General features: G+C 45.1%; 3 protein-coding genes across 4 annotated transcripts; 1 reads left to right on the forward strand and 2 right to left on the reverse strand.

The window, feature by feature from the left end:
* Window positions 1–28: 28 nt before the first annotated feature.
* Window positions 29–7,428, reverse strand: Oseg4 (intraflagellar transport protein Oseg4). The gene is made up of 10 exons (XM_017174415.3): window positions 7,320–7,428; window positions 4,208–4,461; window positions 4,042–4,153; window positions 3,425–3,861; window positions 3,189–3,360; window positions 2,556–3,128; window positions 2,396–2,499; window positions 2,041–2,339; window positions 273–1,973; window positions 29–221 (listed from the first exon to the last, which is right to left on the reverse strand). Exons 2-10 carry the CDS (start codon window positions 4,229–4,231, stop codon window positions 29–31), a joined length of 3,615 nt encoding a protein of 1,204 aa, XP_017029904.1. The 5' UTR covers window positions 4,232–4,461; window positions 7,320–7,428.
* PIG-Wb (Phosphatidylinositol glycan anchor biosynthesis class W b) lies at window positions 4,815–6,745 on the reverse strand. Its single transcript, XM_017174130.3, has 2 exons — window positions 5,673–6,745; window positions 4,815–5,610 (listed from the first exon to the last, which is right to left on the reverse strand). The coding sequence occupies exons 1-2, from the start codon at window positions 6,499–6,501 to the stop codon at window positions 4,925–4,927; spliced, it is 1,515 nt and encodes a 504-aa protein (XP_017029619.1). The 5' UTR covers window positions 6,502–6,745; the 3' UTR covers window positions 4,815–4,924.
* Window positions 7,409–14,511, forward strand: Gk2 (Glycerol kinase 2). Of its 2 annotated transcripts, none has more exons than XM_017174400.2 (3): window positions 7,409–7,546; window positions 12,294–12,920; window positions 12,977–14,511. In XM_017174400.2, exons 2-3 carry the CDS (start codon window positions 12,299–12,301, stop codon window positions 14,083–14,085), a joined length of 1,731 nt encoding a protein of 576 aa, XP_017029889.1. In that variant the 5' UTR covers window positions 7,409–7,546; window positions 12,294–12,298; the 3' UTR covers window positions 14,086–14,511. The 2 variants fall into 2 exon arrangements, with proteins under 2 accessions (XP_017029889.1, XP_017029890.1); XM_017174401.3 differs by lacking the exon at window positions 7,409–7,546 and adding an exon at window positions 10,727–10,920.
* The last annotated feature ends 1,207 nt before the right edge of the window (window positions 14,512–15,718 follow it).

The raw sequence follows: 15,718 nt of genomic DNA on the forward strand, positions 1-15,718 counted from the left end.
TTTAAGCTTCAAAAATATTTTTGTGATTTCAGATTTCCACCGTCATGGACACAATCAAACTGTGGCACAGCGGGCAGGTTCGGTGCCTCGATATCTCTGTGGGAGCAGCACAGTGGTGGCACGTAGTGCAGATCCATATGTTATTCGTGGGCTGAGTGATTGGCTTGCCGGAGGAAATGCAAGCCGGAAAACGGGCTCCACACTCCGGGCAGGCGGGGGAGCTGAAAATAAGCATACATCATGATCTAGAGGAGTATATGACCACCACTCACCTGTCTGGAACTGGTACTCCGCAGGAGTAACACTCCACCCGCTCGCCTACAGTATCCTCCGGCTCATACTTGGCGAATATCCCTGCCGCCAGCTCCTCATAGCGCTGCAGGGTGCTCTCCGGCAGATGAGCAAGTTGCTCCAGCCTCATGAAGGCCTTCGAACAGGTGCCAAAGGCCCGATCCGCACAACTGGCCAGAGCCAACAGGCTGTAGATGTGCTCTGGCGGGAGAACATCCTCGTAGTCACGCAGCCTGACCGCTGTAATCACCGCACTGTGGATGATCCCGAAGCGCAGTTGCCGCTGGGCGAGGAGCATGAAGTGGTAGGCCTCCGAGCAGTGCCACAACCTTTCGATGGCAGCTGCATCCTCCAGGGCGATGGAGTCCAGCAGGGTGTTCCTGCCGCTGGCGTAGTCGATCTCCGGCGTGGCCACCGCCTTGAGGTGCTCCTCGGCCAGCAGGGCAGCCAGGACGTACAGCTTTTTGATCCTCAGCAGTGGAGCCCGTTTCTCCTGCTCGCGCTCCGCCATTTGGGAGAGCAGACGAGCCGCGTCCAAGTGGCGTCCGGCATTCCGCTGCATCTCAATGGCTTCCTTGAGTCGTCCCTCCTGGAGCAGTTGAGCAGCGTGCTTGGCTATGAGCGTCTGGACCTGCGGCAACTGGAATCTCTGGGCCAGCTCCACGGCCTCGCCCCACTGGCGGAGATTGACGCAGGTGGAAACGGCGGCTTTTTGATCACCAAAACGCAGATGGGCCTGCACCGCCTCCGAGCACATGCCCACCGAGGCCAGCATCTCGGCCAGCTTCGGCAGCAGCGGACTCTTCTCAGGCAGCCGCTCCACACACTTTTCAAGCTCATCGAACTGCTCGAGGTGATAGAGAGCCTCCATGTAGCCCTCCAGATAGTGGGATTTCTCGTAGTATTCCCTGGCACTCTCCCAAGAACGCAGGTTGGCGAAGTGGTGGCCAATCTCCCGCCAGGCGGTCTCCATCTGCTGGTCCGAAACACCGGAGCCGCCCATTCGATACAACTGGACGACGCGGAACCAATCGCAGAGGGTCATGCGCAGCTCGATGGCCAGATCGCGACGATCTGCATCCAGATAGAGCTTCTCCGCCTCCTCAAACTCACCATAAAAGGCAGAGATCTCCGCCCGCTGCAGCTCCTGGGAGTGGATGGTGCGCAGTCTCTTGACCAGCTTGATACCTGGATAATGGGCACACCGCACGAAGGCGTTCTCCGCCGTCTCCAGCTCCAGTTTCTTCAGAGCAGACTCAGCCAACAACCGCCAGAGTCTCGGATGGGGATTGTCCTCGATAAACTGCTTGGCATCCTCCAAGCCTACGTGCTCTAGGAGATCGTCGGTATCCCGCAGCGACTTGACCCTCAGCTGGATAAGATGCGAGGAATTCTGCAACTCACCCACGCTGATAATGTCATCCAGAAGCACACTGGTGATTTCCAGATCCTCAAAGGTGCAAATATAGCCGGAGCAGGAGATGGGCTCCTCGGGATCGTTGCCCCGGAAGATGTACATGCGAGTCTTCTCCATGAGGGCCAAGAGAAGCGGGTTGTCCTTGGCCCAGCTGACGGCCCACACATCTTTGCGCTCCACGCGGCTAAAGTTCAGTTGTGTCTCCCGGTTGTCATCCAGGTCGAGCAGGGTCATCACCCCCATGTGGTCGATAATGGCAGCGCGTCTGTAAATATAGGAATTTGTTTTAAATGTCTTTAGAGGAGTAAATTCCTTTTCCCATTGAAACTCACGTGGAATTGCAGTTGATGGCCATTTTGTAGACCTTGGAGTTCATCAGGTGTCGGTTCCTCAGCGCCACATTGGCTATGCTATACTCATTGATGGCTCCCGACTCTCTGGCCACCAGCAGCAGCTTCTCGGAGAGAGCCAGAGCGCAAATGGGATCGCTGATGCCACGCTGCGTGGAGTGACCATCGCCACTGCTGCTGCTCAGCATCAGATCCTTGGCCATCTCTACGCCAGTGGGAGTGTCATCAATGTGGAAGCGCTTCTCCTTGCGCGTCTTAACATTGTGAAGGCTAGAGGCACTCTGAGGAGGGAAAGGTTCTAATAATTCAAAGCTTTTTAAAACCTAAAAGTACTTACCTTGGGCGTGTGGTAATGCCAAATGAGGATCTCCTCCTGGGAGGCTATGGCCACATAGCTGGAATTGATGCCTACAAAGCAGGGTCTAATATCCGTGTACTTGGCTGAGATGGGAAGTAAAAATTACACTCTCTTTAAGACTAATCCTTCTCCTACTCACAATCCACAGTGGTTCCTATGGAGTTGCAGAGCAGCAACTGGTAGACCCTATCATCCGCCGGATTACTGCGATTCTCCAGGGTACTTAAGGCAATCTCCTTGATGTTGCTGCTCACACACTCCACGCCCAGGACGCAGTGCTCACTGCTGGAGGCTAGGCACAGCGTGGGCTCAACCTCCTTGAGAAAACTCTGATTGGAGACCGTGTTCCAGAAGGTAATCACGCACATGGGCGAGTCCCGGGAGGCACTTCCACTATTCAAAAACACCACGGTCTTCTCGAAGTAGCACCAAATGTAATCCGGACGGATGTTGGCAAAGTAAATAAACGAGTCCACGGCCATGGCGATACGTAGGGACTTGCCCTCCCAGCTAAGCGAGGTGATGTCGCTGCCCGGGACCCTCAGAGTGCGCATGATCTTGCCCAGCGGCGAGTAGAAACACACCTGGTTGGAGTCACGCTGCGAAGGAGGTGTCATTGTGTCTATGGTAGTGCCACAAATAGCCAAAACAGTGCCATCATGATTCCATTTGGCGTCCACGTTGCGCATTCCAGTGTCGAAGATGGCAGGAGCTGCAAGGAAGAGGAGCAATGGGTAACTAACGAAGGAAGCTTGCATCATCCATAACTCACCATCATCATTCTCATTCCTCATGATCTGCACTCTTCCGTTCTCATAGCAGATGGCCAGCACGGGTCTCTTGCGGCTCTGGGAGACTCTGCCGCTGAACCAGCAGATGCTGGCAATCCTATGTCCTCTGGAGGAGGAGCCACTGATGCTCACGCACTGGATGTGTAACTTCATCTGAAAGAGAATCGCTTAAAGAGAGTTAAGAAGGAACAAAGAAGAGTATTCCCTTTTTACTCACCGCAAAGTTCCCTTGATTATCATACAGATGACACTCTCCATTGGCTAGGGCAAACAATATAAGCCGGTTGTCTGGACTCCACTGCACACCCGTTAGATGTGTGCCCTTGAGTTCCTTGCCAAAGATTCTGTTGCCATCCACAGAGCCCACTATGATGGCTCCATCCTCGTAAACAATACAGATCCGAGAACCATCTGAAGTCCAGCTCATGCTGGCCACTGTGGACTTTTTCCTGTCGTTGGTCATCTCCTCATACCAGGATCCCTTGTACAGCATCCAGACCATGATCACGCCATCCGTGTCCGAGGAGGTTAGCTTCTGCTGGGTATCGTTCCAGGTGACCACCTTTACGGACTCCTTGTGGCCATCCAGGGTTTGGTTCATGGAGAGATTGGAGACGGCGGCCAGGCCACCTTTATTCTGGCCATTGGAGGCGGCTGGAAAGGGATGGAGGTAATTTTAAGGTGTATCGGGGGTTGGTATTTTATTTTGGCAATTAATTAATCAAGAAGATAATGATATTTGGTTGTCATTTAATGATTTTATCGGAGATATAAGGTAAAGATAGCGGTTTAGAATATGAAGAAGTACCTCCTCCAATGATTTCCTTAACTTACCCTGATCCAATTTCAGGACTTTGAGCAATCCATCTGTACCAGCCACTGCTATGTAGCCCTCCTCCTTGTTCCAGGCAATGCAGTTGAGCTTGACATTGTTGGGTATTGCTATCTGTAGATACAGAAATCTATCTTTATCTAGTTTAAGATACACAAGAACACTCACCTTTTTGCTCAGATAAACAAACATATTTAAAAGGTAAATTTAAGTTTAATTTCAGTTAAGTAAATTTTCTTCATTTGCTGTGGCAACAAAACTAAATGGTCTCCATGGTAATACGATTTATTATGGCCACAAACTGCCCAGCTGGCCAAGCGGGTTCTGCCTGCATTTTCAGAGGCCAGTTTTCCGGTTTAATTGGAGCTACCTGTTGCCACCTTTGCCTATCGAAGCACCTGTTTGTCATCGAACTGGCGGATCTTTTGAAATTTCGATAACGAGTAAGAGTATTTAGTTTAGGAATTTTGTTTATTCTGTAAATTTAATTAGGTTCTTAATTAAATAAAGTTCTTTTAAAACTAAAATCTACCCTTTCTACCCTTTTAAATTAAAAACCTCAATTACTGTCAAACGAAACCCGATAAGATCCCTTCCTAATCAACGTTCTAACAAGGTTTTATATCAAGAAATCAGTTAAGCACAAAGTAAGGTCCACATTAAATATATTTCTGGCAGAAACATGACACATAATCGATTAGGCCAAAGTCAAGATTAAATTGTTTACATTTAATACGAAAGTCAAACAGGCTTATCAGCAAGGTAACTCTAAAAGTAGTAGTATAATACAAAAATTTATTTTATAAAAGGTAATTACTATATGAAAAATAAATTCAGCTAAAATCACAGGACACTGGACACTGGACACTGGAGGCATCGCCACCCTTAGGCTAATCGAATCCCTCTTTTCAACAACTCGTGGGCCAATTTGGTGGCCAGAAACATATAGACAAGCAAAATGACCACCGATTCCAGGCTGGAGCGATTCTCCGGCTTCAGGAATATGTTCACTGCGCCGGTCAGGAGATTGGCCACCAAAAAGAAAGTCAATCCATTTTGATTCAAGGCTTGACTGATGGTGAAGGGTACAATGGGCTTGGCCCTTTTCTTGGCTGCCGTTTCCTCGGTCAGCAGGCCCTTTTCCTGCTCATCAACCTCTAAACCACTGGAATCCCAGGGCATCACGCTGTTGATCACAAAGTCAATGGCTCCAAAGCTGATCAACAGGGTGCTGCCACCAATGGCCATCATCCACATTACATAGCCAAAGTTGCAGGTGACCCTGGAGATGCCAATGGCATAGGTACTCAGTCCAAATAAGCTCCAGAGGATCAGGGCGATGGAGAAGAGACGCTGGAGCTTCTGCACCATCTGGGAGTAGGTCAGCTGGGTGATGGCCACCATCCAACGGTTCACATAGATGGAGAGGAGGTACAATGAAACGAATCCTGGTAAGGACACTAATCCTTCGCGATTCGCATTGAATAAATTCGAGCGGACAACTTCGTCGTCCATCACATAGTCGGAGATGCCCAGAATACTTAAGCCAAACTGGTGGAGCAGCAAGAGACCTGAAAATAAGGTTTAAGAAACGAATTAGTTGGTGAATTGCCAGGTGAACAGGTTGACTCACCAAATCCCAGCGGCAGCAGATGCACATCCCTTCTGGCCAAAATGCTGACCAAAGCACCCAACAGCTTGGTGAAGCCCAGCGTGAAAAAGGCATTCAAGTGCTGGCCATACTCGTGCTCATCCTGGCCATAACCCACCACCAGGATGGCCACAGTGCGCGCCAGTCCAAGAAGTATCAAGGGCAGGGCGGAGTACACCACGCTTCTCCGCAAATCCGTGAAATTTCGCGTTCTCCGCGAGACACTGCCCATGGTGAAGACGAACAGCCCGATCCCTATATCCATGAGCTTGGCTCCGAACTGCCGGCTCTTCCTGTAGGGTCTGTGGAAGCTCTCAAAGTCAACGGCCAGGATACAGACGGCGGTGAGCAGGTGCGTGACCGAACGGAGCACGGACAGGGCAACGGGACGTTTGCCTAGATCGAACTGCTGGCGACTACGAGCTCGCTCCAAAAACCTGCTCCTCTGCAGAAACCAGAGGGTAGCCAGCAACATCACTAATCCCACGTAGCAACTATAATCCACGGCCACCGTTACCAGGAGAATGCAGGGCAGGATGATCAAGGCAAACTCCACGGCATAGCACCGATTGGGTGAGTCAAAGAGTCCCAGCTTGTGGCTGACCAATCGGGCCAGAAAGATGCACCAGAAGGTGGCCAGGATCAGCAGCAGCGACTCCCAGCTCTGGAAGAGCGTCTCCGTCCAGGACCACTCGTACACCGGAACATATTTTGCGATTGCCTCCTCCAGCGTTCGGTTGCCCCCATATTGATTGTGATAAATTTTGGGATTCGGGTCCAGAACTAGGTCCGCTGCCGCTCGACTGCCCATGACGACTACACGGGGATTGCCGATTGGGTGGCCGAAAGGCGCTGATAACTGGCACTTAATTTGCCCGCTGATAGTCGCCACTTATCGGAGGGCGATAGATAGGCATGGCCCCATAGTCGAAATGGGTCGAAACGGGGAGCCGGCTCCAGTGTAACAATATAACACGAAATTCGTTAAACTTCAAACATTAAAACTGATAGCCACTGAAGTATTTCGCCAGCATGTCGAGCAAGAACGTCCGCCCCAAGCCAAGTGCTGATAGGAAATCAGCAAAAGGAACTTGAACTTCAAATTTAAATATATTTTGTTCGCTTGTTTATAGCTTTATCTATGCTTTTGTTTGCTGAATTGCTGCTTGATAAATTCCCATAAATGTGAGCTGCTACTCTCCGATACAAAGTTAAAGAGCGAACTAACATAAATTAGCATGACGAATGGCAGGCTTGCTTACTTAGCCCTTTAACAGGAAACACTAATACAAGATAAAGTATAATTTCTTCATAATCTTGGATAAATAAAAGACCCTTTTGTCATCAATACTCGCTACTAGGAATATAAATACATAAAACATGAATCACTTGATAAGAAAGATTGATGGGAGTAAAACACATGTAGGAGTAATTTCTTATAACCCGAAAATTTAGTCTAAAATTGTTTTAAATTCTACACCGTTTTATTTTAATAAAAAACACTTAATGCTAAAAACTATAAATGTCTTAAGTTATTTCCTTGAAAATAAAGCTTAATCTAAATTTAAATTCAAATGCACCGCTCAGATACAAAATAAATCGATAGCACAATATCGATTTCCCACTCACCTCCAGTTCCGCCGATCTGGCCACCCTCCAGGCAGTTGTCATTTTTTAGCGCTTTTGTTAAATTTGTGAAAAAAGAGGCTCGTCCGCGACTTGTTAAAACCACGAAAACCGCAATTAAAATGTTGCTAAGCCCGCTAATAAACAGTGCCGACATGCTGTCGTTTATCTAGTGCCATAAAACCGCAACCAGCTCAACTTTTAATTAAGTGCGGCCGGTGCAACTGTGGGTGAGTACGCACGTGCTTTCTCCGGCCAAATATTACTCAATAAGTTTTGCGTGTTTACAAGTAAATGTGTTAATTTCCCAGTCTTTGGTGATTCACGATTTGTTCATTAGAGCTTTTAGTTAGTGGAAGTGATTAAGCTTTGCGGTTTGGGCATCCCATTACATTGCATTGTTGTGTTTTTGTTCAAGGGCGTTGGACCAATCGGAATGCAGCTTTTGAGGGGCTTGTCCTCGACGCCAACGCTCTGCCGGCGTCGCTGCCTGTTGGTAGTGACGTCAGTGCAACAGCCGCCGCCGTCTAGTCTGAATATATCGATTATTTTTTGTTGTTTGTACTAAAACGAACACGTGAGCTTACGCTACTTCTCTCTCGCTCTACCGCCCACTCAATCCCACTAGGTGGTTCCTTTCCACTCTCTATAACCGATCGCTATATGTGGTCCACATCGATAAATAAATAAATAAATATGTAAAAAAGAGAGCATTTAAACGCGAACACTTGAAGCTGCGAGATCGGAATACGGAAGCAAACTGCAGTTTATCTTGCAAATATTGTGGCAAATGCAATTTACGTAACTAATTGCCAGCAAGTGCTAAATAAAATTATAAATATCAACAGAGCTGAGCTAAAATAATAATAGGTGTGTCGCTGGGTCTGGTGTGCAGTGAAATAATGAGTTTGGTGATGTTAACATTTTTCAGAATATAAACCCTCAAATATTGCCAAGTAAATGGTCTTGAATGTTTAAAATCACTTAAAAATAGTTCCTTAAAGTAAGCAGTGCTAATAATATATTTTAAAACACTTTTGGATTCAATTTCCCTAATAAAATAAATTCTTCATGAATTTCTTAATGAGATAAAATATCGTAACACCCGTAAAAGAAATTAACAATTTATTCTCTATATAAAAACCCTTTGTTTTTTATATCAACATACATTTTTCTCAGAAATGTCATCACTATTCTTGATACAACAATGCTAGTAATCAACGACTGGCGCCTGAAAAGTCGGCTAATCGGTTGACTTTTAACCTGGCGTGATGGAATATTTCATTACATGCTAAACACTATCTCCCCACCCCTATTTGCGTTGCAATATTCGATTAACTAATCAAAAACATCAGCAGCACAGTATAAAAATGCAATCAAGCGATAACCATATATCTGAGCAATCATTTTGAGTGAGAAACTCAGTCATACGATATGGTATTGGTGATAAGACTTCTATAAATACGCCCAGTCCACGGGTCGTATGCGTAATTATGCTTGCATGCATGTATAAGAAGTTTACTGAACCTTTGAACCCCTGATGTAATCAATTATTGCATTATTCTTTATCGGATTACACAAAAGCAGCGCAAAACGACGAAGTGCAAAAAGTATCCATTTCTCCATTATCCATTATTCCCCTTTAAGCACAATTCTGACTGAAATTACTAGCAACAAAAACACAGAAAACGATATTTTACGATGACTTAACACACACCAGCATGCAAATTGTATATGCAGGGTTCTGTGTGAGTAAACAAAAGTTGCACATCAAGGAAATACAATTCATTATCAAGCAAAGTTTAAGGTCGAGTCGATAGAGTTATACCCTGCAATAGGTGGAATAATATATAGAAATTATAATATTTGAAACTGCTATGAAAATCAACATTTTTAAACTAAAATTAAAATATTATGCACATTTATATAATTTATTTCCTTTTTTAAGTTTTCTTCCCTTTAATACCCTAAGTTTCAATACGAGTATATTGATTCAGGATCACATTATCTATACACAATATTTTTTTAACAATAAAGCCTCATATAGAGAATTCAGAGAAGTCCCTTATACCCTGATCCAACCATTAGGGTACTCAGATACTTAAGGCCATCAACTCGGGCCAAATCGCTTTCGTTTGTAGGCCAATACACAGGCCGTCATGCATATATTTGCACATATATTTTCACACTGACAGTTCGGTTTAATGAAGTCGCCAGAGTTGCTTAAAATGATTTCATTAACTTCGTCCCTTCCCCTGTATCCAAATCACTGTGTTTACATAACGAGCGCACACTCCCCCTTTTCGGTTAATAGGATGCAAATATTTAAATATTATATGTATCTTTGCATTTTGCTTTATTTCGTTTTCTTCTCTTGGCCTGCTCTTGAGGATGTCACACAAATAACGTTTATACGTTTAACGAAATATGCCTGCCCCCCAATGGAAATTTTTAATATTATTCGGACTAATTTTAGCGGGGCGCCTATAAGTAAAAATAAAAACTGAATGGACGCCCACACGCTTGGCCATACGAATTGTCTTTGAGAATTTTCTGAAGAATTTATGTGTGACCTGGGATATATTTCTGTGGAATAATTTCCGCTCTTGAAATGAGACATTATTACGTGTACGTAATTGTGGGTTAAATGTATATAATATAGCTCCTATAAAAATTCCTAAACCAAAACCTAATTGCATTTCGTTGTGGGGCTTAACTAACGTCATAACAAGCTCATTGGAATCCCAGTTAGGCACTGTGGTTTAAACTATATATTTAAGAATATTACAATAATATTATATTATTAAAGTACAGTGGGTCAAGATATATATTTAAAATATTATTTCAGTTTAGTGATTAATTTAGCTCTAATTTTTATTAGTTTTTTGTACTTTTTATGGAAACTACAGCTTAAACCAATTAAAGGTACATATTTATATCTATTTATTTTATATTATTTAAATCCACAACACAATCCCCTTAAATAATAACCACTGTACTTGGCTATATCCGTCTGAGGCAAATGCAAATGCGTGTTTTTAAATGCCAAGGCTGGCGGCGTCTGTCGCAACCAGTTGGCAGTTTATTGCACCGAAGAGCTTCGTCTAGAGGAGCACTGCCTGCTTCCCCTCCTCCATGAAACCATGAGTCCACCACCCACTCGACCCCCTAATCCCAGACATCGCCGCTCTTGCCGGCTTGTCTTATCAGCGGGCATTGTCGGGGCTGCTGCCGGTTTTATTGGGTCTGGTCGATGGTGGGTATGACTAGTTGTCGGTAGTAGATTCGTAGTCCCGATCCGCTTTGATTCCAATACATGGCCCCGAGCCGAAAGCTCTTTCTATATACGAGGGTATTTTCACTGCGCTGCCGCGCCTTCGAGTTGATAGCGATTTTTGACTTTCAGATACATTTTGGCGCTCGTCGCGGACGGTTGTGTTTTTATTCAACGCGCTCTCTAACTCTCTGTCTATTGGTGGATCCCTCTCCTCTCTCTCTCTCTGTTACTCTCTAAACTCTCTCTATTTCCCGCTCTCTATTACATTTAAAAATATTTAAACAAGTGTTATCAGCAGCCGCCACATACAACAATCGAAAATTAAAAGTGAGGATACAACCTAAACAATGTCAAGCAATAAACTCATCAAATCTAACTGTTATCGTTATTCTCATGTAATCACAATTGCTATGTTGTAATCGCAGTTATCGTAAATTATCCCTAGTAATTGTTCAATAGCTTTTTTGTTATTTTTACGGTTTTATTGGAGTGTTTGCCGCTAGTGTGTAGGCAAATATTGGGCGATCAGCCCACTAAAGAAGTGCTTTCCATATCTTATCAACGATTCCTGGTAACATAACCGTTTATGGGACGTGTATCGATAGGTTCTTATCACTAAACAGTGCTTAACAAAAGCACACAGCCATAAAGCACATAGTAGTGCTACGCGTTTCTAGGTGACTTTCAAAAGTGTCCCCAAAGCAGAAAACCGGGAAGCTGTGGAAAGTTTTTGAATGTAAATTCCAATCTGCTTACCGGTGGAATAGCTACATTTATGTGGCTTTGCTGAGTGTGTGCCTGCGTGTAGTGTCGTCTGGCGACAAATCAAATCAAATAACTCGGTGCACTCAATCATTAGGGCCTTATCTCCGTGTCGAGCACACTTGACCTTGTCACAGGGTTTACCATAATTTATGTATTGGAATTTGCTTGACTCCATTCAGAGCATTTTGGCAGAGCAGAGCACCGGGTCCGGGCGATAAGTTGTTGGTGTTCAACAAGTGTTTCTGCTTTGGTGTGTGAGTGGAAAGAGGGCTCGGCCACTAGAAGCGGAATCAAGCCCCCCAACAAGCCGGTCGGGTACAAAGTCAAACAATTGCCAAACAAGTGTTGGAGTACACGCTCTCTTTTATATACGCTCGTCCATGTCAGATGGTATCGTTGCCTTGGCAGTTGCCACAATGGAAAACAAATATAGAAATTGGACGCTAAAAACATACACTCAAGAGGGGAGTGGGTATATATGGCAGATCCGGGGCAATGGTTGCTTTTAAAAGCCTTTTAACTTTATCTAAGATCGGTATCGCAGAATCATTTTATGGGTTCTTGTTTTGAAATATTGGTTAGACGTCATAGGAAGTGCCTTTATCATGGGGTATTAATTTTAAAAATTCAGATTTTAAAACCTGATTAAAGAAAGACATTTTTATAATTATTAATCAAGATTATTCTATATTATTTTACTGTTCCAAAACCATTTTTAAAAGGTACTTCGGCCATAAAATATGTACTGAATTCCTCACAGAAAATCTACAGCTAATAAATAGGAATTAGGGAATAGAAAATTATATATCTTACTTAAATTAGTTAGAAAGTAAACTAAAAATGCAGCGAATCACCTATTAAACTCTACTAATTATGCAATATTTTACCCCCACACCGACTAACATAACCATCTTATCGGATTTCTTATCCGACAGGCAGCATGACCGAGGGCAAGAACTTACCTCACTCCAGTGCGGATGTCCCATTCCGCAGCAAGGAGCTGCGCAAGCAGTCTTTGATCCAGCACACCGGCCTGGTCGGGGTCATTGACGAGGGCACCAAGACCATTGGCTTCTCGATCTACACCACCCCAGACTTTAAGGAGATTGCAGCACACCGGGTTGAGCTGAGCGTGATCACGCCGCAAGATGGCTGGTACGAGCAGGATCCGCTCGAGATGATGGCCTCGATCAACAAGTGTGCCGAGGAGGCCATCAAGCAGCTGCCCGAGCAGGGCTTCTCCGCCAGCGACATAGCCACCGTGGGCATTACCAATCAGCGTGAGACGACGATTGTCTGGGATGCCGTCACCGGCAAGCCGCTGTATAATGCACTCCTGTGGAAGGACATTCGCACCAGCACTACTGTGGAGCAGATCGTGGCCAAGGTGCAGGATCCTAATCACTTTCGCAGCAGCACTGGTTTGCCCATCTCCACGTACTTCTCCGCCTTGAAGATTCGCTGGCTGAGGGACAATGTGCCTGAGGTGAGACAGGCCATAAGGGAGAGACGCTGCAAAGCGGGCACTGTGGACACCTGGATCGTGTGGAATCTGACCAATGGTGGGTTTGTCTTTGGTTTCATGGAGAAGTGTTTAACTCAATCCCCTCCTTCACAGGCGCTCTCCACATTACCGACGTCACAAACGCCTCGCGCACCTTGCTCATGAACCTGGAAACCCAAAGCTGGGATCCCGTGCTGCTCAAGACCTTTGGCATTAAGGAGGACATGCTGCCCAGCATTCACAGCTGCTCAGAGGTGTTTGGCAAGATCACATCCGAGCGAAGTCCGCTGCGTGGAATGACCCTTAGTGGCATCATGGGCAACCAGCAGGCCTCGCTGCTGGGACAGATGTGCGTGAAGCCTGGTCAGACGAAGAACACCTACCGCTCCGGCTGCTTCCTGCTGTGCAATACGGGTGACAAGCCCGTATTCTCGCGCCATGGACTACTGACCACAGTGGCTTATAAACTGGGACCCCAGGCACCCACGATATATGCCATCGAGGGAGCTGTTTCGGTGGCAGGACATGCTCTCTCCTGGCTGCAGACCAAGGTGCGCATCCTCCCAGACTCGCGGGACGCCGAGAAATATGCCGAGATGGTGCCCACCTCCGGAGATGTGTACTTCGTGCCAGCCTTTACAGGATTATATGCTCCTTATTGGAAGCAAAATGCTCGAGGCATCATCATTGGCCTGACGCAGTTCACGCGAAAGAATCACATAGTGAGGGCCGCCCTGGAGAGCATTTGCTTCCAGACGCGCGACATCCTGGAGTGCATGCACCAGGAGTGCGGCTATGAGATCAACAAGCTCCATGCCGACGGCAAGCTGACCACAAATAACCTGCTGATGCAGCTCCAGGCGGACACCATTGGGCTGCCCGTGTTCCGGTCGCAGCTTATGGACTCCACAGCCTTTGGAGCTGCCATGTGTGCCGCCCAGGCGGAGGGTGTTAATCTGTGCCAGTTTGAGCCCGAGAAGAGGTACTACGAAAACGTGCACTACGACACCTTTCTGGCCACCACAACGGATGTGGAGCGCAAGGAGCGCTATGGCAAGTGGAAGCGGGCGGTGGAGCGCAGCCTGGGCTGGGTGATCAAACAGAAGAAGACGCGGGAGCATACGGAGGAGAACTACCGTATGCTGTCCTCGCTGCCGGCTAGCATTTTCCTTATCAGCAGCTTTGCCATGCTGGTGCATTCCCTGTCCGCCGCTGGCCACTAGATGAGGCCCTGACCCTCGCATCGATTAACTCGGTTGTGATAGTAATTATTTTCCCAGGACAAACACACACTGTACATAGTCCTCTTGGAGGACCTTCGGTGGTTGAACGCGCTTTAAACCCTTTTGTAAATAGTTTCTAACGAAAAGCGGGGCCAGAATGAAAATTCTCGCCAAGCTTTGAGCTATTTTTAGTATCTCTTATGGCCTGACTATCTTATCCTGTTCTTGCGTTGCATATTTTCCGTGCGTCTTAGCAGTAGTTCCCATTGACGAGCTGGCCGTATCAGCCGGAATCTGGAATTGTATATAGCCAAAGTGCAAAGCGACATTTCTAATTTAAGTAGGTTTCGTACTCGTATGTGTATGTATGTATATTTTGTAGTGATTACGCCCCTTAAACAATAAACACAAATAATACGAATCGAAGGCAAGACGTCTTATATAGAGATATTTTAGTATACTTTTTGAACAATCGCTGATTAAAGCCTCACTGAGTTGCAGCGATAGTAAACCAATGGAGGAGTGTCTGTACTAGGCGACAATGGAATATTCTTGGCAAGGAAATCCTTGTTTACGAGCTTCTAGTTTCCAAGATAAAAAGGGTTTAGCACTAACACCTTTTTCTGTCATTCGTATCCCTTGTTGCAATCTCTCTCTCTCTCTCTCCATGTGGGGTATGTTTTAATATCAAGTTGTTTGTGTTATCTATCAGCGGAAATGTCAGTATCAGTTAAATATGATCAAAGTAATCGATTGATTAATAGTTGGTGGGTGTGTTGGTGCCTTGTTATTGTCCCCAAAGGTGGTATTTCAACGATTTTAACGCTTAAAGGTGTGTCCGGTACTAGGAAGCGTCAGATCAGATTACTAAAATAGATTGGGACTAATTAAAAACTTTTTGACGGCTGAGTTCTATGAGAAATGGATAGGAGAGCTGGCAATGCATTAAAGGATCCATTTCCGACCCCATAAACACTATATATATTCTTGATCAGCTTTAACAGGCGAATCTTTTCAGCCATTTCCGAAAACAACAAATTTTGAAGCCATTTTTAATAGATTTGATAAGGGGTTACATGGTTTAAATTCTCAAAAATTTACAAAAATTTGGATTTCTTAAAATTTTAAATTTAGTAACTAGATTTGTTTCCCTATTGAAACACAGAAATGCTTTCGGAATTGAATTGTTTATTTTGCTTAGTTATGATATTTGTAATCCGCAATTTTTGTCAAAAAAAAAAAATCCATTTAATAATTCAAATATTTTCTGTCTTCTTGAAGGGTTTTATGATTATAGTTCCCAAAAGAGTCATTTCCGACCCCATAAACCATATATATTCTTGATCAGCATTTACAGACGAGTTTTTCTAGCCATTTAGGAAAGAAAAAAAATTTAGGGCATTTTTTTCAAAATTCGATAAGGGGTTACATCATTAAAATTCTCAAAAATGGACGAAAATTTTGATTTCTTAAAGTTACAAATTTAGTAAGCCGATTTGTTAACCTAGAAAAAACTAGCACAGAAAAGCTTTCCAAATTGAAATAGATGCTTTTTTGACTGAGTTATGATAGATTTTTGATTTGATTCCAAGATCCCATGGGTATCCCAAACTGTCAGGGTATTTATACAGCT

This window comes from Drosophila kikkawai, chromosome 3L, assembly GCF_030179895.1.
Source record: "Drosophila kikkawai strain 14028-0561.14 chromosome 3L, DkikHiC1v2, whole genome shotgun sequence".
Taxonomy (NCBI): Eukaryota; Metazoa; Arthropoda; class Insecta; order Diptera; family Drosophilidae; genus Drosophila; species Drosophila kikkawai.